Source organism: Sipha flava, unplaced genomic scaffold, assembly GCF_003268045.1.
Source record: "Sipha flava isolate LNK unplaced genomic scaffold, YSA_version1 1_pilon_pilon, whole genome shotgun sequence".
Taxonomy (NCBI): Eukaryota; Metazoa; Arthropoda; class Insecta; order Hemiptera; family Aphididae; genus Sipha; species Sipha flava.
The window spans coordinates 2,689,916-2,715,754 of NW_020272783.1; the positions used below are offsets into that span (position 1 = coordinate 2,689,916).

The 25,839-nt window shown below is 41.0% G+C and overlaps 1 protein-coding gene and 1 long non-coding RNA gene across 3 annotated transcripts in view; one reads left to right on the forward strand and one right to left on the reverse strand.

The window, feature by feature from the left end:
* The window catches only part of LOC112682172 (homeotic protein ultrabithorax-like), a gene marked incomplete at its 3' end in the record, with an annotated part of 6,721 nt that extends 6,162 nt beyond the window's left edge, over positions 1-559 (forward strand). Inside the window, exon 2 of the mRNA XM_025552691.1 lies at positions 5-559. Coding sequence (XP_025408476.1) covers positions 5-559 — 555 coding nt within the window. The remainder of the gene's footprint in view (positions 1-4) is intronic.
* A 5,495-nt stretch (positions 560-6,054) lies between these two features.
* On the reverse strand, positions 6,055-20,489 carry LOC112682053. Of its 2 annotated transcripts, none has more exons than XR_003148452.1 (4): positions 20,382-20,489; positions 9,172-9,291; positions 8,940-9,089; positions 6,055-8,871 (listed from the first exon to the last, which is right to left on the reverse strand). It is a non-coding gene; the product is annotated as an uncharacterized LOC112682053 (long non-coding RNA). The 2 variants fall into 2 exon arrangements; XR_003148451.1 differs by having other exon boundaries at positions 8,936-9,089.
* Between the last annotated feature and the right edge of the window lie 5,350 nt (positions 20,490-25,839).

Consider the following 25,839-nt stretch of genomic DNA (forward strand, 5'->3'; position numbering starts at 1 on the left):
CAAGCTCTACGGTACCGGCGGTGGCGGTGGCAACGGCAACGGCGGCGGCGGCGGCGGTGGAGGCGGTGGCGGCGGCGGCGGAGGAGGCGCGGGCGGCGGCGACCAGTCGTCCGCCGCGGCCGTGGCCGCGGCCGCCGGCCTCAACTACACGAAGACGGAGCCGTGCGTGAGCAAATCGGACGCCGCGGCCGCGGCCCACCAGAACGGTTACGCGTCGTCGCCCAAGGACGTGGTGTGGCCGGGCAACGCGACGTCCGCCGCGGCGGCCAACGGGGCGCTTCTCCGGCCGAACGTGTGCACGCCCGAATCGCGCGTCGGCTACGGGTCCGGCAACAGCGTGTCCGGGCTGGACGGCGCCGGGGCCAGCCCGAACTCGGCCCGCAACTCGACCGGCACGCTGTCCTCGTGGAACTGCGTGGGCATCAACAACAACGGCCACTCGCAGCAGGCCCTGCAGGTCAACCAGCAGCAGAACAACCACACGTTCTACCCGTGGATGGCCATTGCAGGTCAGTCTCTAGGTACAGACACGAAACGGAGTATTTTTTTATTATTATTATTCTATTCTTCTTCTTCTTCTTCTTCTTCTTCTTCTTCTTCTTGACTGCTCTACCCCGTGCAGTCGAGAACGAGATTTTTTGTTATTCACCACCCCCCCCCCCCCCCCCCGGGATGTTATCCCGACCGACGAAAATATCACGAGAACAATATATCGATGCGTAGATGGCGATTTATATCGTCAAATATAAACGTCGTTTTCGCTCAAACTATTTTCGTTCCATGTAAACGAACGGAAAAATAATATATGTTCACCAGCGTTTCGCGTAAACGATATTCGCGCCCGTCTATTATTAGACCGTCCCGACGTCCGTACCGTTCGTTTCGCCGTACGCGGCCTCCGACGTCTCCTGTGTCTGCGCGATCTTTACGCGTTTCAACTCACGCGAGTTAGTTTGCCTCTTCGAATTTAATCGCCGACTTGTCATCGTACGTGTGTCTGAGCGCGTTTCACATTTTAATTATGATCTCCGCTCGCACCACGACATTCCGTTCAATCCCCCGCGTACAGATTTACGTAGGATCATTATTATTATTTTTTTTATGTCCGTGTCCGTCGAAATTTCAACTCCATATTGAATTTACCGCGTGATTTATCGGTGACAATATTCGTAGCTGTTAGGTTCGCGTTAAACCTGTTGCGTGGACGAAAAATTTAGGGAGTGAAAATAAAATGCCTGCTCCTATACACGATTCGAATGGATAATGCGCGCTGTTGTCGAAAACCGCTGCGAAATTAAATAGAAAAGAAACAAAACCGAACACGATTTTCTGCGGCGTAAAATGTGTTGAATCTTGTCGATCAGAAAGTTATCTAGTTCGCCCTGAACGTTTTCGGGTTTTGACGTGGTTACACTCCAAATGATACGTCGATTAAATTTAATTTATCGAGATTTATGGCCGTTTAAAATTTGTGCGTGTATATGCGTTTAATCTGTGACGTTTATTATGTAATTATAAATTAATTTAATTATTATAGTACAATATGTACCAGCGACGCACATTCGGGAAGTATATAAAACATTCGTTGATTAGGTGTACCGTCGTTTTATAGGTACATGTATATTCTGTACATAAACTGACGTGAATAACTATCCGCCTTAACTCCTTTCAACGGTGTATCGGAAAACAGTTAATATAACTTTTTACACTTGCTACGCGGTAGACGTATAACTATTTAATTACCGCTCGTGTGTACACAATTCAACAGTATATTATTATAGGAGTATCAAAAAAAAAAAAAAAAACACGCTTATTAATTACGTAAAAATAAATTTTAATTAAGTGCGTAGATCGTTTGATTTAATGTACGCATGTTTCTGTTTTTATTTTTCATTTTGTAAACCATTTTACTATTATAATTATAAATATTTCTTCGTACAATAACCACCACATTTATTAATTTAATTTATATCTACACGCAATGGTATAACAGTATATAGAAGAGTATAGCAAAATCGTTTAACGCATATGTGTAACCGTGTTATTATTGTTTTGATTCAATGCCGCGCGAGTCGTAGGGAACTCGTAATAATAACCGTAGTCCGGAGTCTAGAAGTTGTCCTAAAGCGTTTTCATTCCGATTGCTGCCCGGCCTGAAAAAAAGTATTAAAAAATAATAATTAATTAAAAGATTGGGAAAAAAAGGGAAGAAACTTACACGTGCAACGAATATTCAAATACATTATACGCGTACGCACACATTTAAAATTTTTAAATGATAGTCGTCCCGTGTACTTTTATTAACGCGCGATTATACTCAGATCACTGATTACCGCGGTCGATTGTAATCCAATCGCCGTACAGTAAAATAATTATATATTTAGCGTAACCTAACACTTGCATAATAACATATATTTCACGTAATATTATAAATGTTCGGCCGAGTTAAATATAACGTGGTCATATCGACGTGTAAGTACGATCGATGTACTGATAATTACAATAATAATAATGATAATGATGATAATGATAAATTTAATAACATGCAGTGCACCTCGGCAATGACATTTGAACAAAAATACAAATAAAAAAATCGTAAAAAATAAAACACACATATACACAGGCTTTCCTCCTCGCGAACATTATGACGATCGTAATACACGTGTACATGCCTATACACACTGAGGTCTATACCGTTTAAAAGGTCATTGATTTAAGTGTGTATAAATCGTCGCGAGGTGTAGGCACTCACGCCTTGCAGTTAGGGGGAAATTCATTCACGGTATAATCAATGTCCGATTTAGCCCCCGTACGGCATAATGTAATGCATTATTTTGTAGAGTGTAAATAATCGTACAGGTAGCGGTCGCGTCTCTCGTTCCGAGTCGCATAAAAAAAGATTTAATCGTACGTCGTGTCGTATTATTTATACATATACATATATAAATGTATATATTGTTCTGTGCGTGTGCGTGTGTGCAATATGCATATAGTATAACACGTGACTCGAGATTTCGTTTTATGAGGACAACCGGTGGATCATTCCGAGTCGAGTTTAATTTGGTAGTAATAATACAACAACATTAATTCAAACGTATATCATTGTGGCCACTTCGTCTTTGGGTGTATTTCATCACACGAATAATTTATTATTCGCATACATGATATATTTGTCATCAAATACCGTCACCGTAATTGTATAGGTGTATACGAATGATATTTATAGTTCACCGTTTTCTTTTGTTAAATACAGATAGATAACGTACAATAAAAATCTCCAATAAATACTCTTCCGATGCATGCAAATTGTATAAACTAAATAATAGTCAAATGCGATTGCTTTGGTTTCAATGCAAATATAAAACATATTTGTTTTTAATTATTAATCACAATACCTATTGGTTTTTTTATTTCTAACCGGACACTAAAAAAAAATGTATTTCCTTTAATACCAAAAATAGTAATTTTGTTTTCGTTCTCATGACAATTGTTGACTGTAAAATAATATTGCATCCAAATTTACATCAATTCAAAAAAAATAAATCGTAATCATTTATCGTACGATTCTTAGAAACATTTCTAACCATGTGTTCTATCAACATGAATAAATCACATTGGTAACAATTAAATTGCTTTCCCCAAAGATTTCTCGCGTTAATATCGTAAAATTAACCTTAACAAACGAATAATTTTTTCAACGTGCAATTTTAGTTTAAATATCTAAGACAATTATTTTTGAATAATATTACTCTACGCCTTCGTATAGACATCGTTAAAGATTGAAAAAAAAAATTATAAACGATATCTTTCCCTGCATATCCATATGTATATTATGTAATCACGTACCGCACACATGTGCACGACATTAATCGTCCGTTAATTTCTTCGTTGAGAAATTAGAGAATTATGTATTGAATTAGTGGACTTGATCGTGTTGTACACAGCGCTTAGGGAATTATCGATTGATTAAATCGAAACGTATTATTACAGAACTATAAATCATCTGCATAATAAGAGATAAATTGTTTCCTATACAACAGTACGCCTTTTACACGCGTACGACGGGAAAGATAAAATTGTAACATCAAAATATTATAATAGACGCGTCGCGTACACATGAGTGAATTATTATCCGGACGGTCTTACATGTGACATAACAGCAATTATCGTTTTCACGCTACGAAATGATTACGGAGTCGTATACATATTGTACACTATTATTCGGGTACGCGTACACGAGAGGGTCCGACGATAACGTGACGACTTTGACAATACCTTATATTTTGGTGTTCCGATTCGAGCGGGACGTATTTAATGAACTTCTAATCGTTCTACGTGTCAATACACGAATTGTACTCGTTTGATTCACATCTAGGGACGTCGCGATATCCTTATGCTCGCCGCAACTGATAACGCCGCCCGGCCGTTAAGAAGACGACGATTAGATTATTTGTATGTTGTGAAGTCGAATAGAGTAGATTATAACACAACGGAATGCCATGGAATAGAATAGAGCGTATCATCGACCGTCGGAAGATTTCAAACGTTATCGGAATCACGTCGTTTACCGTACGACCGTAAATTTTAAATGTAATGTTTAATTTTAAATGTTGTTGTAACAACATCGCGCCCGCCACATCACAAAGGTTCAACCATCGGGGGAGGGAAAAGTCCTTAGACGAAAAACACGTTTCAAGTGACGAACTCTATTTTTAGTCTTGGCAGAAGTGTCTTAAACGTTTTCCACGCGATCGATTTCTCCGTGTGCGCTCATCAAACGTACATCATCAGTCGATCTCCGACGAAACCGTGTTTGTGTTCCTCGTAGAATTTCGCGCTGAAACACGAGACGGACGGTCCGCGAAAGCGTTTTAATTACGTGGTTGCGGACGTCGGTGGCGGACGAGGGAACGGAGAAAAACGCCGAAACCAATCGCCCATAGCTTGGACGCTATTTTTTCGGAGATAACGACGACCGCGCGTTGTTCTCGGTCGCACGTCCGCCGCGACGATGATTATTGTTATCGTCACACCGTTGTTGTTACGACACGTCGTTACGTGATAAAATTATGTTCAATAATATTTTCTTCCGCGACGCGAAACCGCGCTACCGACGGACGATGGTCGGGGTCGCCGCGCCAGCCTCGATGTCCGCGATTTACGACGCGTACCGACCGCTGCGTAGATCCATGATCCATGATCCACGATCTATGATCCATGATCTATAACGTTATAGATCCCCGGGGACCGTGCTGCCGCCGGCGGACACGGTTTCGCCGCGAGCTCCGTGCGCGCGCGTTCGTTTTACCGTACCGACGCGTTGTACCGATCAACGATGCGATCGGCGCACGAAAATCCGTCGACCGACCGTCACCGTTGATATGGTTCTTCATGGTACAGGCTCGTGTGCCCACGACTGTTTTCCGCTACGATATTGTTCGTTTTGTGCGCGCGCGTGTATGTTTCACGGTGCGCGTTCAAAGGACCGTCGTCGTAGTTTAACGGCCAATTAAAACTCGCTTCCCGCCTGTCGGTCGGTCGAAAACGCAACGGTCGCGTCGGCGAGTGCGATTATGATAAATCATAATAATCCGTGATGTAGGTTACCTATGTGTAATATTATACGCGATGATTGTTTCGAATCTAAATACGGCTCGTAATTATTTTTGGAACGCTCGTGACCATTTTCTTTTTTTTTCTCTCTCTGTACACCTGTACAGTATTATATCCGCCAACTACATCAATGTTTTCGTCGTAATATTATATCAATTAACGTATTAAAACTAAAATATACGTGAACTACTTTTAAAACTTTGGAAGCAATTAATACTCTACGTCGAAAAGTATAACGCATTCAAACGTTACATATTATTTCATTATTCACGTGGGCGAAGTGGAAATTCACTTATAACGGATGAGTAAATTGTTCTTTTTTTTTTTTTTTTTTTACCTGCTCTATAATAATCTTGATCCATAACACATTGTTCTTGTAGGATTTCCAACACTTTATTGTCTTGAACATGTTATTGCGCTTATTACTGCTGGTTGTGTAGAAACTGTTTTTTTTTTTTTTTTTTTAATCCAATATTTAACTGCAAAGGACATGTTTTTTTTTATACATCTTATAAATCTGAAAGTGTTAACCTACACAATTCGTTTACTGCCACCGAACAGGTAAACATTATAAATATCTCTTTTTATATCCCATGTCGTCATTTAATGTGTATACGAAACTATTCCGTTTTTTCCACCATATATATATATAACACTAATTGCGTCTGAATAGGTTACGACTATTGAAGATTTATACGTTCAACTATGATCTTTATAATACCGTTCGAAAAATAAATAAATAAAATCACTAAACATATTGCACGCAAAAAACGCAGTACGATTGATTCGACCTCACATACATTATGTAACTGCACTATTATAATTAGTCGTAGATACTAGCCTAGTCAATAAATCTCAAAATAAATAAACAAGATTATTTATTATGCACCTACACACACGCGCACACACACGTATATATATGTATAATACACATTAATAAGTTTTAATTTTCCTTATGCAAACAGCTTTGAATTCCTTGTTTAAAGCTACTGAAAATTATTTAAAGTTTTTTGAACTGCTGTTTTCCGAGTTTACCTATTTTTCACATAGAAAATAATTTACAGCGTTAGGGTATACCTATAGTCAGATAATTATATACGTTTAAAAATGTATCGTGCGTATTATTATTGTTATTATTATTCACTTTTTTATAAATTATAATTATATGACGCGAAGAGATCGTATTGAGACCTATTTAAAATTAAACTAGACATATTTGTGTAATGTATTTACATGTATATATATATATATATATACGCAGAATATTATGTATGTGTATAATGTGTACACAAATTTATTAATGGGAGTTTGACACGAATACATATTACGTACAAGGCCTCCGGTATTTTCGTGATATTCCGATTAAAACTATAATTAAAAGCATTGTTATGTACCTTTTTAATTAAGAATTTTCCACCGCCATTGTTCAAGTTCGTATTTAAGTCGAAATAAGTCGGCGCGTAGTGTGTTGCGTATAATGATACCTACACACTGTTTTTGGGATGAGATCGCGGTGCCGTTTATCATCCCCGTTCGGAACACGCGTAATGCACTAATGAGCCAACGAGCAAAACAAACTTTATCGGGCCAAGCCGAGATCAAAACAATTTTTTACAACGAACGGTGCAGCTGTGCGTAACGAATGCGTTTATTGAAAACGTCGATTTAATTGTGTTGAAGTAATGAACGCCTTGAACATGGACATAGTCCCGGAGGAGTTATCTATCGTTGATCAATCCATAAACTCGTACACGTATTACCTTAAGACCAGATGGGTCTTGATTATATTGCCATAAATCGATCATAAACCACCACACGCGTAGAAGACAACACTTTTTCAACGTAACGCAACGATAATAAAATAATGTGAACATAATTGCGCGTATTTTTCCGCGGCTCCCGTCGGCTCCAATTTCATTGCAATGTTACATAACGGTAATAATAATAAAACATGATCGGTGCCATCATGGGTGCGCGATCAGCTGTGTACGTGTATGCCAAGGTCAACGGCTGACCCAATTTTCAGGCCATTTACCCGGAGGGTCGTAACGCGTTTCCAACCACCCCCTACATGACGATACGTATAATAACGTGCGTACGCGGAACGAGCATAAGTGTGTGCGTGCGTGCGCGCACGACATGATAATAATGGCCGACATCCCGGTCGGGGGGGGGTTGGTGGTCGGTGGGAGGTGAAATGAGATATAATAAGAGTTATAAAAACGTCGTACGGCCCGTGTCCGACAGATGACGTTTGTGTTGCGCCCGCAGTAACGGTGGTGCTGCTGCCGCTGCGGTCGGAGTCGCGCGACTCCCGTCGTCCGGTCGGACGCGACGGTAAATCGTAGGTGAAAAAAAAAAAAAAAAAGTAAAAAAAACTCGTCCCGCTCGCGCGCGCATAAAAAACGGATTCCGACGACGCGCCGACTTTTATTAGCTGTTAACGGTGTTGTCCCCCCGTAATAGCGACGGTAATCGTCGGACAATCGCCTACTTATTTTTACCATCGTCGTTCCGTTTGAGTTTTTATTATTTTTATTACACACTTGTCCGTCCCCCGCGTCACGGAACGCCGATCGCCTTGCCGTACGAGTGAGCACGCGCGCGCCGCACAACACCGCGTAATCCGGCAGCACCAACCGCCAACACCACCGGCAGTGCCTCAACACTGGAGCAATAATGATATGCAAACGCGCCTCGTTTGCGAGTGCTGGCGCGAATGCTGACAAGGGAACACCGACAGCATCGCGGCAGTCCCGGGTCTGGTCCACATCGCGTAAGAACGCGATCGTGACAAAAACGATGGTACCCTTAGCCCGGGCAAAACATCTCGGTTCGGTCTTGGCGCGCGGAATATTTCTTCCGCTCTTGACCATCCCGTGCGTTGAGCATTCACAGTTGGTATCGTTTTCGCGTCGGTGACTTGGGCCGCACGCCGTTCCGTTGAGAAATAAAATCTCGTGTGCACGCGCACAAATAAATTATATATTCATAACCTTCCTCAACGAGTAAGACCTTGGATGGATTTTCTATCCTACGCACATTTCACGTGTGCCAAACCCGTCGACAATGAGTCTTACAAGTACGCGTGGAGTTTCGGCGCGCGTGCAAATATCTCGGACGTGCTCGTTCGAAACGTTTAACCGGCTGCGGTGCGGTGACTTCGTCGACGGTTCCGCGAAAACGTGTCCTGTACGATTTCCGTTTGTTGTGCACGACTAACGCACATCACGTCGGTCGCCGACGGCTCGCATCGTCCTAAAACGATTTTTGTAATAATTGTCAACGATGGTCGACGACATAGAATTACTAAATTACGTACCTACGTTTGTGTACAATGCGCTCGCGGTTTTTTTTTTTTTTTTTTTTTTTTTCATAATCCCTCCGGTTTTACGTATACACATTTCGGGTGCAGCAACGCGATTCATCACGAAAACGAAATCAACCATGTCATCGAAAAACCATACATAAATCACCTGAAACATAATCAACGAAATAATTTAATTGAATATTGTAATAAAAAACACCGTGTTTGAGTTTTGCATAAAAAATGTTTACCTCTTCGATAGTACAATGTTTGGCCCGGAAAATACGATATCATCGTAGCGCGGTACAGGGCCGCCGCGTAAAGTTTTGTACGTTTAATTCTGCGAATTCGCGAACCCGTGCTCGACGAATCTGTAACCACGATTAGAACGAAAAACAATTAATCACATGTGTTTTCGTTCATGATGCGGAATTCTTAGTTTTCTGATGCAATCAAGATGAAAACCATCGACGTTGTGACTGTCGTGTGTTTTGGTGCACCTTTTCAAAAGAACGTACCATCGCATTTTTAACGTTAGCAATAACGACGGACAACGCGTCCGTGTGTTCATATTGATTAGTAATTTTCTTACGCATTATCGACGTTTTATTACGTACTCGTAACATCACTCGTTATTCCAATGCGCTAGGTCACCACGAGTGAATAATATCGTCGTCGTCTGCTCGTAGAACAAAACGGTTTTCGATCATGATTTACGGTTCGAAACGTACACGCGTGTGCGGTTAAGAAACAAAAAAAAAAAAAAACACCGAACACAAATAGGTTTACGCGGATGGCCGCGGGACAGTTTAAAATAGATATTTTCGATTTACCTCGCGTACGGACCGGCGGAAGGTGTATTGCATTTACATATTCGTGTACGCACGAACATTTATTTTGGAGCAACGTCCTCCCCCTCGTAGGACGCGGTCCGTCACCTCGTACACAGGTATCGTGAAGCCGAACGTTCGCGGCCACGGGCGTCGGCGCGCACGCGCACGCGCTCGTCCGTTCGCGCTCGCGAACCGCGCGCGTGAGATCGTCGGAAAAACCGAAACGGACGCGTTGCGGGTAACGCGTCGGCAAAACGTACGGCGGTCCGATCGGAAAAACGCGCGTCACACAGCAGAGCATATCATGTTAACCTGCGAAGCACGTGGCGCCAGTGCCCCCCCCCCCCCCCCCCAATGGTTATCGAATGCTACCCAGTGCCGCCGCTGACCACCGACACATCCTCGCGACGACCGTAACCGCAGGAGTCGATTTCCCTCGTATTCGTTCCTCCGGCAGAGACAATTTTATTGTAACGCGCCACCCAATGAAAATTACATGAAATATTCGCGCGCGCACCTAGAACCGCGTTGTTGCCCGAACGCGCACGCACCGCGTGTACACGGCCGGACCCTCGCGCGCGCACATAACTCAGGCGAACGTTCACGTGCACAATCGCGGGATTTATTGATCACGCTTTCCCGAAAATATAAGCCACTGCACGCTCTCGTACACGTGCGCGGGGGGGGGGGCGAGTGTGAACACCCTACATATGCGCTTTCACAAGTTTTCCAATGCGTGTGCTGCACGGGCCGCCGCCGGCGCGCAATCCTCTTTTGGAGTCCGGCCATAAATCCGTTTCCATAACCACGGCGGCGACGTCGGTGCGTAGGTATATACTACGGTATGACCGCGCGCGCCCGCTAATGGGGTAGGTACGCAATTGTGTATATTAAATGAAATTCCCACAACGTCCGTCAAGTATAAATCAGTTGCACGTATTTGTATATATATATATATATATATATATATTATATTTATATGTCAATGCGTTAAAAGTGATAAATAAAAAATAATAATGATGAATAAAATGTTTGTACACATTGTTTTCACGATTGTTGTATTATCATTATTATTATTGTTGTTGTAAGTTATTGCGGCAGGCGCAGTGGTATAAACCAGTCGAACGACGGGAACGGTACTCACGGAGCGGAAAAAAAAAAATAGAAAATACAATTTATGAAATGAAAAATGTATTAATACATATATATATATATATATATGTAATAAACAAATAACTAACCACATCGACGGTACGGCGTAATTATTAAACTCGCGACTCGACGATTTATTACAAGACTTTTTTCCCTTTCTGATATTGCTTTCGGTCGATTGCTTACTACTTAGGTGCACCGATATTATTTCAAATGGCGTTTTAAACGTTCGCAAATGGCGTGCAAATAATACAACTTGGTTGTAATAAACCATCTCCAATGTAACACACTGTGTGTATGCGTTTATGTGCGTACGTTTAATGTCGACGTCTCTCGAGCGCTCTACAGTTGTGCCGCCGACGTCGTTTTTGTTGTACACATATGCGTGTGCGCTTACGAGCCGCCATTGCACGGAACTGGTTGCGTGCACTTATTAGAGAATCGAATCGAAATCGCATATTTTTCACGATTTTTTTCTTCCCCCGTCGTTTAACGCGGTACGTCTGCACACGTAATACGGCCGGAGATTCGCGTCGTATTTCGAATTTCTATCCGTCGTAAAATTTGTACTGTTCGAGTGCCGTCAATACGGGTATTTTCACATTTTTTTCAAGTCCGACATCGAATCCTCTGCAACCAACCGGGGAGAACCGCCACGCGCGTCCACGTGATTTAACGATCGTAACCCTGCGTGTTATTGTTATTTGATACGTACAGAAATGTATTATTGCTATGTACTGACATAGCGTTAGCGTTTTTCCGCGATGATAAAACACTTCTCGCTCGGCGTGCCGGTAGCTGTGTTCGTACGTGTAAGCACTGTGTCGTGGTTCAAAACAAAATGGCATGGCGACGATTAATCTTGATCCCGAAACAATTCGACGATAAACACGAGTAATGAAAATTCGTTCCGAGTGATAAGAAACAGAGAGAAACTGACCGTTTTAAAATACGCGTAACGCGCACTTGTTAAAACACGTATACGCGCGAATGTACCGATATAACGTAGTACATGCACGCACACTCACACAACGTGCATATATTAACGCCGTAAAAATAAAAAAATAAAAAAAAACGTTGCAATGCTCGCGCGAGAACCATTAAAATCGATAAATACATCACGAGAGTAAATAGGAGGTGTACGTTATAATTAATTCGCGTGTGCTTTTCGCGCGTTGGTTTTCGTTTGGCGCCGTGTTAATTGTTCATCGAATCAGTGTGCAATCAACACTACGTATAAATGTATACGCGTCGTTCATAATAATAATATCGAATATAACGAACTACGTGTGCAGTAGTGGAAGACGTGTAACATGAATAATTTTTACAATCGGAAGAGCGAAAAAAAACGTAAAAAAGTTCACCGCGTGTATCTCTCGTGACCTCGTTTCAGATCATGATTAGAGCGTGTACAATATCATACAGAGATGTTTAAAAGGCCGCGCACGAGTCAAACGATTGCGTAAAATACGTGAAAAAAAAAACAAACCTACCACTGCGGTCATGTGGAAATTTTTTGTATTTTTCCTTAACGCGCGGTATAGTATATTTTCAATATATAATCGTATTATGCGCAGAAATCATTAAATTATTACAAAAAAAAAAAAAAAAAACAACGCGATTAGGAAAAATTAATTCCGCGAATTATGCGGAGCCATCGTAATAATCCATGTAAATGATTATTCACATAAATGTTAAATAGCGAAGAAGTAGCTTGGAAAACTTTCTAAACAAAATCAACAAATAGCGGTTCGTAGTTTAATAATATTTTTTTTTTGATTTTGTCAAGTCTTTTGGTTTCGGTGTTTTTTCGGTACAGCCATTAATCACTTTTATAATAAAAATTAACTTTTAGTTTATACGAGGCACCGTAAACGTGTTAATTTTACAACATAATTAATTTAAATTTGTGTTTCGCCGTCGAAATCGTTTTTTTTTTTTTTTTTTTATAGTAACAGATTAGAGATCCTAGTAAATAAGACCATGTAATTGGTGGGCGCCTAACCGGTTTTGAAAAATAATATTGGAAAAGGAAGATCACACCGCATATTGTTGAAATTTTATCCGCAGTGTCATTGTGGTGTTCTTCCGATTTTAAGCTTTATTTCAATCGTACACCTGGTATGGATATTCTTTGAAATTTAAACATAAACTATAATATAATTTATGAGCGTGCTGCTTTACGGAATTCGACTTGCCTTGTATGTAACGTTAACGTGCAAACCGTCGAGAAGTAAATTTTACCAGTCGTGGACTCGCGTGATAAATAAATAAAAAAAAAACCCTTAGCATAATCGATCCAACACGTTCGAATTATGTTCCGAAACAAATAAAATATTATATTCCTAATTATATAATCGGTTTATAAACGATTACATAAGTATTTAATTTGTAGTATGAAATTCGATTATTGTAATCGAATATTATTCATAATGCAGTAGGTACTTTATATAATATTATCGTACACCTAAGGATATGTTTAGGTGCATCAATATACATGTATGAATCGTACAATGCGTGTTTTTCTTGTAATAAATCATTTCCGAGTGGGGTTATATACTGCAAGCATCGGAACATGAATATCAACCATAAAATTATTATTATTACAAACGCATGATGTATTACTAACACAATTATGTTAATAAGCTGCGAGGAATACACCAACGATGTTTCCGAGGAATACATATAGTAGAAGTTGCAGTTTTCTTTTTTATTATTAAATAACATTAAAAAAAAAAAATTGTTTTCGCGTCATATAAACGACACATAACACTCTACGGTACATATTCAGTGTAAAGCCATTACTATGAAAATTATCGTTGAACGTCTCTATCCGTGGAATATTATAAAAATTCGCAAAAAACGTCGTTATAGAAAAAAAAAACAAACATTACATTTATTTAGCACGTTTTGAACAAGAACTAACCGTGCGCGCACGACGCCAAGCGCTTGCGCGTCTTAATAAATATAATATTAAATAATGCAAATATATATGAGCTTATCGGCTATCGCTTTTAACGATCGATCCGAAGTAGGTTATTCGTGTTATTGATTTCAGCGAACGGCGCCGACGGTTTTATCATTGGCCTTTAAGGAACATTAGTTTAATGTCATAACTAGTCTTAGGGACTTCTAGCATTTGCATACTTTTTTTAATTATTGTTAAATGTAGTACAGGGCGAAATAAATTCGTTTTTCAGTGTCATGATATCAAATCTAAAATTTGAATGTACATATTTTTGCATATTTAATAGATTTTGCAGGAGAGTGCATATTTTAAAATTGTTATGCATATTTATGCTATTTATGCTAGTTATGCTTATTTTGCATATTTTGACAAATTTTTCAAATTTTATTGTTTAAAATTAAAAACTATAGATACAAATAAAATATATACATATTTAAACTGATCGAAAAAAAGAAATGTACAAAGAGGACTTAATACTTCCAGTAACATGCTATCTGCAAACTACCTCTCATATCTCCTTATAATTTTTGTGTAAGTATAAATAATACTATAAGCCCGTATCGACCGTATAACCCGCTGGATATCAACCGGATATCGATAAAGATAATAGTCGATATAGAATAATAGATTATTTGTTTAGTGTTCAAATCGATTATTATCCGTCGCTGTTTTTGCGTATCGCAACCACTCAACGTCGAATCATACTTAAAACGTCGTACGCATATATTTTGTAACATTGTGTAATGCCGAACGTACAACAGTCTACGAGTAGCCGACTAAAAATGTTTGTTTCGGAGTTTAAAGAAACATTTACATCCGATGGACACGTTTTATTTTATGTACTATGTGGTAATTTTTTTTTTTTTTTTTTTTTAATGCATATAAATGCTTATTATAATGCATATTTTAATGATTTTAGTAGCATATTTGTGTATTTTTTAGAGCTATAAGTCCCTAAGCCTAGTCATAACATAGCGTTAACGCGTTTTTCAATGAAATCGGCAACAGCTCGGTAACGAATATAGGTGAACAGTATTCTGGCAGTCGTTAGAATTTTAGCGCGCGAAACGTAGTCGGATGTCAAAACATCGTCGCACACCGTGTTCGCGGACCGCATTGTACTTAAATTCTCGTGCACTACGTGTACGCGTGTTGTCGTTTGCGAGAAGTTTGGCCGTTCCGACCGGTTTCCGTCTGTAAAAAAAAAATGTGGAAAGTGCTCTCGGAGAAGTATTCGTCGCTTTCGATTGATAAATATTCGAAGCGCCTTGTCGGTGAAATCCGTTCCCCGGTATCATTAATACCTGTAGGTACACCTCCCACGTAAATGAACTACATTGTACACGGCGGCCGAATAACTACTAGTAAATATCGCGTACGTGTCCGCTATAATAACCAACACACCTATGCACGTCCGTATATCGATTGAAAATGAGAAATTATTATTTGTAATTATTGTGTACACGCGTCGCGCATTAGGGTTTATGAACGGACTCTCGGCGCTGCCAATAGATTCGCTACCGAGTTCGCGTCACCGTTAAAATACTATTAAAATACCAATAATTTATCATTACTACTATTAATATTGTTATTATTATAATTATTATTCTGCGACCGTTTTGAATCGGCGGCGACGGCTTAAACGATTACGTTATCGTTATTAATTTGTTGCGCGCTCGTCCGTGCGGCCGAATCATCGAAATTGAATTATCGCCGAACACACACATGTGGCGTGGCCGACGTTTTTTTATTTTTTTTTTTTTAAAATTTTTTTCCCTTTTCTGTTTTCGTTTTTTTTTTTTTTTTACCCATCGAGGGTATTATTGTCCGCAAAAGCCGAAAACGTTAATATCCGCATTTCATATATTCGTGATGCACGCGCGTGTAGGGAAATTTTGGTAATCCGGTCATGTATCAAACACCCGCCGCCCGACGGTCGGACCGTTCGCGTATCCCGCGTAGGTGGACGTGACGCGCCGCGCCGAGGCCGAGGACCTTTTTCCGACCGCGTGCGTGCGCGCGTGCATTTGCCCGTTCCGGCGGCCAAAGGACCGGAAGGAAGGAAGGAAGGAAGGAAGGAAATGACCCCAATTATACGCGGTACTGTAACGTGCGTGTGCGATACCGTACACATACTCACACATACGTCGCGGACTTCCCGAGAAAGGCGACATGGCGCCCGTACGTATCGGGAACGCGATCAGAACTCAGCGTGCGACCGCCGAAACCGAGCAAGGGCTCTGTCGTTCGGTGATCGAAACCTGATTGTTAGCGAACAAATTTAAATCTCGCAGTAATATCTTCTCGATCACACGTTGTGCCGTACACTTTTTAGCCCACCCTTATGTGATGGCCGTTCTTCCGGTGCGCAGCTGTTGGTCCGAACGCGTATCGTGCGGTGCACAACGTTTACATTTCCCCGGACGGGCCGGTCGGAAAGTTTGTCGGCGCGCGGCGCTATCGGTGCGTTGTTGTTTTAACGCGGCGTAGGAAAAAGGGGATTTACGCGTTCCACCCGGGCCACAAATTATTGTCCGCTGACCGGTCCCTGCGCACGGGCTTCGACCAGTGAGCAAACAACAGTCTTATCGTTCGCGCACGGTCAAGACCGATTTCGAACCGCGTAAAACATCCGAATACGCACCTTGTGATAACGATGATATTAGCAATACGCGGTTGTAGCCGCGGCGTTTGCGAACGGACAACGATAACCGCCCACCAGAGATCTCTCTCCAGCGCGTGCGATCCGATGAAATATACGACCGTACGCGCACTTAAATTATAAACTTAACGCGACCGGTTCCCTCCTCGCGTACCCGTTAATCGGCACCAACATGCTGCGCTTTCGTGACGCGATATTCGCGGCGGTATCCACGCGGTCCCGTGCGTCTTCGCTACTGCCCTGCGCGCCGACCCGTTGTGCACACAGAACGACGACAAACATTATGTTCCGGACTAAAGGGTTCTTCGACTTTTTCAATACGCGAAGCCTTTCGAGAAGGTACACAATTCGCGGTGCCCCAAAGTCCAGGAACGCCGACAACGTTGAACCGTCGTTGGAAAATTACGTATCGACGGCGTAGGTATCTAGTGTTTACGTAAACACAAACACTTTTGGTTCTTATCGATATTATTATCAACGTTTTACGCGCTCTAAATCATTTCCACGCCGTACGGTACGAACGTATTCTATACTATCTATCTAACCGCTGTCCTAGAGAAACGATTTAACGTGCCCAAAATTGTGAATTAAACAATCAACACTAATGTAAACACCGGTTTAACGTGAGTGGTATATATATATTACGTATATATATATATATATATATATATATATATACGTAATATATTAGAAATGCTTCATTAGTAATAACTTGATTTTACGCTGTGGCAATATTGATAGCATTGATAATATACTCCAATTGAAACAATAATTATTGTATGACCAATGGCCAGAGCTGCCGCGGTCTTTTTGTTCTTTTAATAAAAAAAAAAATAAATAAATAATTATTGTTGATATAAGACGTAGAGACGACCTGTAGGATACGACGCGCGTACCGATTGCTGCGACAGTAATAATATTATATTGAAAGTGAAAAAAAAATCGATCTTGTACCATGTAACCCATTCATGACGGCAACCGTAAAATCGAACCCGATAATTACTATTCGTTTTCAATCAGCGAAGGAAAAAATCTCAATTATAATCGTTCAAAATCCAACATTTTTATCGATCTTGGATAACTAAAGAAACGTATAATACGTGGTTGCGAAATTTAAGTGAAATCGTATTGTTGTTGTAACGTATATTTATACATTTATTCAAATAATAATCCAAAATGATTTAGGAACACACATTTCAGAATAACGAGTTTTATAATTAATATTTACTCGTACCGGCATGATCCAAGTACTCTTTTCAACTGAATTGCACGGATAGTTCATAAAATAACGACCGATTCAGTGCCTCAACATACGTTTTAAATACCTCTCGGTATTCAGACACGATTATAAAGATGTATAATTTTCAAGCAAATTTTATACATTTATAATTCGTAGTTGTTTCTACTATACACATGTAATTTGAATGTCAGTTTAAAATATGTTTTATTTTACAACTTAACGAGATGATTGTATTTAAATACACTTATATTTTATGGTCAATAAACTAATGCTAGTTTCAAACCCGTACATTACGTACAACTAACGATATCGAAAATGAATTTTCCACTAGTATGTTAAGTATAATATACAGCGCCGAGATACATCCGACGTATTTTTTATGAGCTTTTTACGACCAACATTAAACGTGATGTTTGCTGTTCAAAAACCTTTTAGAAAAAAAAAAAAAAAAAACAATTATTAATGCATAAAAATAACGTAAATTACATTTCACATAATGTAGACACGCGTTTTCCATCATAAAACGGTTTGCCGATTTACGGTTTAATTGTTTAAAATCGAATCACGTTTTATTGACCGGCCAGCATGCGTATAACATTTAACGTGTATTTCACTCCGTAATACAGACATAAATCCGTCTGCGATCGTATACTTTGGCCGTTTAGAAAATCGTTTGTCTTTTCCCGGGACCACGTACGAGTACATCACGGCATTAGTTGATCGACCGTCATAGTACATAAGTTACAGTAATTACAATCCGATTCACCATGACACGGTACACGTATTGCATACAGCAGTACACAGCGTTCCGTACACATAATATTCCAACGTTGTGTGTACAATGACCGAATGGAGGACGAAAAAAAAAATTGGATCGCGGTTGAACGTAAAAAGATGGCTGTTCCGTCGAACACGCGACACATGAATGTACGCACTGTGCACCTATATTATCGTGCAATAACTAGATTCTATATGGATCGATAGCCTGGGTCTAACGAGCGTAAACGCAGTGCGCCCGATGGTTTATGTTGATTATTGTTTTCTATTCGTTATCGTTTACAATTCAACAACGAAACCGCGCTACAACGTTTCTGTTGGTCGATATTCATAAGTGAAGTGTTAAGGATGGATATTGTTCCGTGTCGTTTTTAAACTTATTTGCGTAACATAAATCATAACCGCTGTCGGTTGTATTGACGTATATTCTACTCGTTCGCCTTGATCGAGTACTGCGTTTGAAATCGCGCCAATTATTTTTTACTCGCTAATTAAATCACGAACATTACATCATGCAACCGTATGGAAAAGAAAGGAAAATATAATCACGAACCGTTTCAATACCAAATGGAGCAATAGCAGGTACTTAAAATCGCGGGGTTGAGAAGGGGAGGGGTTGTCATGGAGATATATTGAATATTCCGATGTAGGACAATGGTTTATGTGTTTTAACTGTTCGTCCGTATTTTTTTTAACGCGTAAATATTATAGGTACGTGCATCATTATCGTATCACAACGTGAGTGTCAAAAGTTCTAACGAAAACAACATCGAAAATAATTATTATAAGAGCACGTATTAGTACACAAGTTTGTTAACGTTAAAATACCGATTTTCACGTAAACGCTTCCGACGACGCTCCGTTAAGTTATTGCGTGTAATATCACGTACACGTTCTCAGGTAAATATCGTAAACAATTAAAATAAAATACAGATTAATTTTTTTCGGTCGCCGAGACATCTAAGTATCGTGTAACCACTATCGTTATCGGTATGTAAATCGCAACGATGTGTATGGAAAACGAATCACCGAGTTTTCGACCTGTAGTGCGTCGTTGCACATTATCGCGCTTACATTTTCGTATTCATTTACATATTCATATTAATCACGCGTATATTTTCACCTATTTCATGGGATTCGTAGCGACGCGGTAAAAAACGAACAGTAGATTTAGGCGGGCGTTAAAAATAATTTAAAAAAAAAAAAAAAGAAGAAACCATAATTATCGAACGCATATTGTCGTATATTATAACAATATGCTGCGTAATGTTTACGGGAATTAATGCTGCACGGAATGACCTATGCAGCGTGCGCGCGAGTGGGCGGCCGGCGCGCGGCGGCGGTGGTGTTCACGTCGGCTCGGTCCGATGGGAGGACGATTATACCCCTTTGGGGGCAAAATGGCAGGGCTCGGCGGCGGGCGGTTGCCGGACGGATATTTAGCATGCCCACGAGACCCGTTTAAATCAATATAAGAAACCCTCTTATAACATGTATAAACATATACACACATTGTACGTATTTGTGCCTATATATACGGAACACATCTTCCGGCCCGCGTTTTGAAAACGTATACGTACATACGTATAATACCTGTGTGCGTAATTCACACAGTTACGTTTTCGGCGTCGTTGTCGTTGAATGGCGGTGGGGGGAGGGTGGAAGTCGTGGTGTGTTTTAAACGTTGTTTGTTAATGAGGTAATAACAGCGGGTCGCGCGATTCGTACGACGATAAAAATTGTTAATCGTTCGCGCGACGACGACGATCGGGTTTACGGGCACTTACGGAGTGTTTAATTTTAAATGCATGAATTTAAATAAAACTTACCCGAAATCGGTGGCGGCGGAGAGATGATGCTTCCAGCGTGAACGCGTCCGACAAAATGCAGCGACAAACGTTACGACGACACGTCGCAGGGTCCTCTGTCGCATTCACGCACATACGCACACACACACGTACTCACACATTTATATACACATATGTACATATACAAATGTACGTGGATACGTGCACTGTCATCGGCATTATTAAACGTACATACACCAGGGGTAATAAATAATAAAGTGAAAGTTTCCAAAGGTGAAACTCGTTTTCGGCGGCCCTTTGTTTGCCTTTTGCGCGGAACACCCTCAGGTAGATATGATATTCTCTTCACAATAGGCACCCGGGGACGTACCGCCATGATGCCGGCCTGCAAGCGGCGCGCGCGTGTGTGTATATAGGTACGCGACGGTACATATACGGCATACCTACCCCTAACACCGAGGTGAGAGAGTGAGAGAGAGACGGAGATCCGTTGACAATGCGCCATGCGTTTTTATGTACGCGCGGCAGGCACATTCACGATTCTGTACGCTCCACGAGCGACTCCGGCTAACCAAACAGTATACATACAGAGAGTGTATGGTAGGGCTTTGAGTAGCGTGTAATCGGTATTGATAAAAAAAAAAAAAAAACCAATAATAATTGTATCGCTTTCAAAATCCGGTAGCAAATATTTCGACACTTTTTTTCGGTGTTTCTTTTTTTAACTGTTTATTTTGCCATTTTTTGCCCTTTGCCGATCGCCACTGGACGCCCCGTATCATACACTCTGTGGTCATTCGCAATCAAAATAGAGCGTAAGAATTTTTTTTCCCCCATTGTACACGGTCGCGGTACGTATACTTAAAGGTATATACAACACCGACGTGTGTTTCATAGCATTTTCGCGCGCACCCCGTGAAAACTATAATCCTATCTCGCGTCCGAACGTGTTGTAAACAGTTCCGGTGTTTTAACCGTAGTACCATACGGGGGCTAACAGTTTAACCGTATAACAAAACGCATTCTATTAACCTCGTTGTATTTTATGTACATAGATGCGTTCCGTCCTTCGAATGCTCATGAATTCGTATATATTAACTCGAAACTAGTTGGGTCGATTACCGTTCCGTCATAGAGAACACATACCGATGGTTATTATTGTTGTTCTCTGTACACGGTAAAAAAAAAAAAAAAAAACTTTTTCGGGTACGCGAACCGCAGTAAACAGAATTATACCAACTCCTCCTGTGCACAAGCCTGTGTGAAAAAAAAAAAAAATAATAAAAAAACCTGTGAATAGGTAAAAGCGATTTATAAGTTACACGGGTATACACGTTTTTAATGAGACGGATGGCCGACTACTATTATACCGAAATGTAAGAATTCAAGGTCGGCTTGTAACTATATGTATATGTACACGCACACGAAAACGTACACATATAGCAATAATTAACGAGTATCGAATTAATATTTTGTGCGTGTGTATATTTCCATATGCGTACCCCGTGCAGCGTTCGGTGTACGGCTGAAACCCGTACGCGGTACAATAGAAAACCATCGTCAGACCCCGGCGGCAAGGTGAACGCGCGACGAACGACCGTCTTGCGGCCACAGCTACAGTACGAGCGGACGCGCGCGTGTACGCGTACCGTTGGCTGTGATACTTTTCCAACGAATAAATAATAACCGTAGGAAATGGGATGTTACGCGCGCGCGGAATACGTCGTCGCTGTCTCGACGGCCACTGGTCGCAACGCGAACCGACCGCGGGTTCTTCTTCGAGTGCGACGCCGCGGGCACGTCACACACACACACACACGCGTGCGTGTGTGCGTGTTTGTGTGTGCGCGTGTGTGCGCGTGTGTGCTGTGTCGACCGAGAGCGTCGTGTGCTGACCGAAGCGGAGAAAATAACGAACACGTGACGGGGTCGGACGGACGAGGAAAAGGTATCGCGATTAATGATCCGAATCAGAATTTCCGTTTTTGTTTTTGCCTACCGACATTTCAATACGCCATCGTGAAAACGGCTCGGTACAATGTACACCGCGACATAATGCTCGATGTGATACCGCGGTGCACGCGGACAACGGATTTCGTACGTATACGACCGCGAGTCGGATAGTTTTCGTTTCGTGCGTGTGCGCGTGTATGTGTATACAAACTAGTTTTTGTTCTCCGACGGGGGTGTGGGTGGGAGCGAATTACTTTGGGCAATACATCACCGGCAACATCTCAATTAGAAAGAAAGAGAATAGGCCGTTTTTTTTTTTCCTCCCGCTGCCGACGTCGACGCGCACCGCGCCGTACCGCTGTATACGTACGCGCGTTGATGCATGGCCTCGCGATCCGCCCTTCGGTCGACCATTTGTGTGCGCGTGAGTGTGCTGAAACTAATTTCTCTTCGGACGATATATTTATGTACATATATATATATATATATATATATATATATATATATATATATATATTGTACGTACGGGACTAGGAAAAAGTTTCGCCAACAGCGTTCGGTGGTGAAAAATATAAGTGAGCGCACGCGAAAAAAAAAATCGAGAACGATTTATCCGTTTAACTACACACACCTTGTGTTTACACATATTTATATCTCAAATTATTTTATATCCGTGTACGGGGTGGGGAAAAAAATTAAAATTGTTTCCAACCACACGCACTCGCGATACCGTCTTACGAGCACTATCCTCCTTTGTATATACATATATATATATACCTGTGTGGACGGAACCGTACGCATGAACATATGTGTACGTCGTTTACACTCGTATACCTATACTGTGCCGTACATGTATACGGTAGGTCCTTACATGACCACACGAGGAATGCGCGCGCCTTTCGGGGCGCAGGAAAAGTCTAGGCGTTTGTGATTTATTTCGGTCCGTTTCATCCCCCTTCTGCGCCTGTACGTGGACCAAAACTTTTAGACCGACCGAAGGAGTGGTGAAAGAGAAATGAAGAGTGAGAGAGGGGAGGGAATGAAGGACGGAAAGAGCGCGAGAGAAGGGCCCCTTTGGTATTGTGCCCAGATTACGCCAAATTGTTCGGCACACACTCGCGGACACGACCATATAACATCGCACGATATGTATGCCACGATGAGTATATATATGTGTGTATACAGGGTGCGCTGGGCGACGACACTCGGAGTCGTAAATATATATATATATATAAATACAAAGTGATGACCGAACCCGCGGTTCTTTTGGTCTATAAATTACCGACGAATTTACGCTGTGGTGGCCTCGGTGTTTTTCTCTCACACCGTATACACACACACGTATATATATATATATTAAGCTCGTATATTACATCCGTGTGCACTGTTCTTATACATGTCCCGATATAATTATTACACTTGACCTCCCCACACTCTTACCACCTGTCGTGCTACTCCCTCGCCTATGACTCGTGAGCGCGTTTGATCGGGGCAATTTTCGCGCCAAACGTGAGGTCATTATTATATCATACAATACATAGGTGTATACGCTGTTCGTGTGTTTGGTTTATACTTTTTCTCGTACGGTGGAGCGGCTGTATATTTCTTACACTGTATAGCGTACTTATATATAAATATTTTAAACACGTACGTTGCCCCGAAATCTTGTAAAACTTATATCTTTTTTAAGCATATTATTTGTTTTCGAAGGTATAAATGAAATTATAATTTACGAGCCGATACACACAACATATCTACTTAATCTGTAAGCAAAATCGTGTGGCAACCGGTTTTTTTTTTTTAATTAATTTATAATTACTCACCGTTTTATTGATAGGTACTAATGATTGTTAATTAAATCGAAATTAAATTTTTACCACGTCGTTTTTCATGGGCATAATATAGTATATCGATCAAAAACCGGGAAGTGGTAATTTTTCTGTAAGTATACCTGCATGATATTCGTTAGATCATCACGTGCTACCGCCACACACACAAACATACATACATACATACATATATATATATATAGGAATTTTTGGAAAAAAAGAAAGGCAAATTTTAGAGTTGACAATGTATTATATTTATATAGGTATCCCCGCTGTTGCCGCTCGCTGTGTCATAGCGTACAAATATATATTATTATACACATGACGAAAACGAACGCAATTTCCACTCACCGAGCGGAGAATACTTGTTGGAATTAACACCATGGAGAAATTTAGTGTACATTGCACATGTATAATAATAATAATAATAATAATAATAATGTACGCGATGTGCGCGGGTTCGTCTCGGAAAGTTATTGCCGAAAAAACATTGAATAAACGCGGCGAAATGGCGATAAGACAAACCACAATGCCCGGTAATGGATTCGTGTGTATACATAATGAGCTAAGTACTCACAAAAGGAGGCGATAGGCATTGAAAATATGCGCTCGTATAACTTAAAAAAAAATGGTATATATGTATAAATAAAGTATACAGTATACACACACGTATTATATTTATATACACCGCGAAGGGGGTGCGCGCATGCACTTTTTCCATCCTTATACATATATATATCTGCCGTCGCGGGGGCACGCGATTTATTGCTGGCCAGATAAAAACTGTGCGGTAAATCATCGTGGGTACACAAAAGGAGCTTTTTCTTTTTTTTTTAAACGATTTAATTTTTTCTCCACCTCTCCGTCTAATTTTGTTTCGAGTTTTTTTTTCGCGGGCTCGTACGATAAGAAGACCTTTTTTTTTAACGGGTCTTTTAATAAGTCGACAACGAGTGTGGCGTGCGCGCGCGCGCACTTTAATCGTCGGGTCGCTAGTATATATTCGAAAAAAAAAATAAATAAAACAACTTCCAAGGTGGTTGTAAGATCGGTGATCTTAATTGCCTGTTCTTCACCCCGACCGCTGCCGTCGGACTGTGCAGGACATGGCGGGAGCAGAAGAGTTTCTGCGGCAGCATAAATATATATCTGTTTATATGTATATGTGTATGTGTGTGTGTGCGTTTATGAGAATTGTATTTATAAGTTGTATACATATATATATATATATATATATATATATATTTATGTAGGGAGGTTATTTTTCAAATGATAAACGTCACAGCACCCGTGCCGCTCACCTAGTCACGCTAATGGAGTTCACTGTTAAAATAATTATTACAACCACCCCTTAAACGCCGTCGCCCACTCCTCTGGATCGCGGATGGCGGAGCGGGCAGGCTTTTTCCGACGGTACGCGCGTTCATCGCCCGCGTTTGTACATATACATGGTAAAAAGACATTAATCTTGCGCCGTGTCGCTTTCCGGCATTCCGGATCGTAATTCATTTTCGCCTCGGGGTAGAAACAGCGCAGTGCTAAAAGAAAACTAGCTGTATGAAATTCGAGCCGACCCCGCCGTCGTGTAATGGAGAAACAGAGTTGCACGTTTTGTATAATAAGAGAGAGGGAGACAGAGCGACCTTGCATATTATAAATATATATATATATATATATACACCACCGAGTTTTGTCTC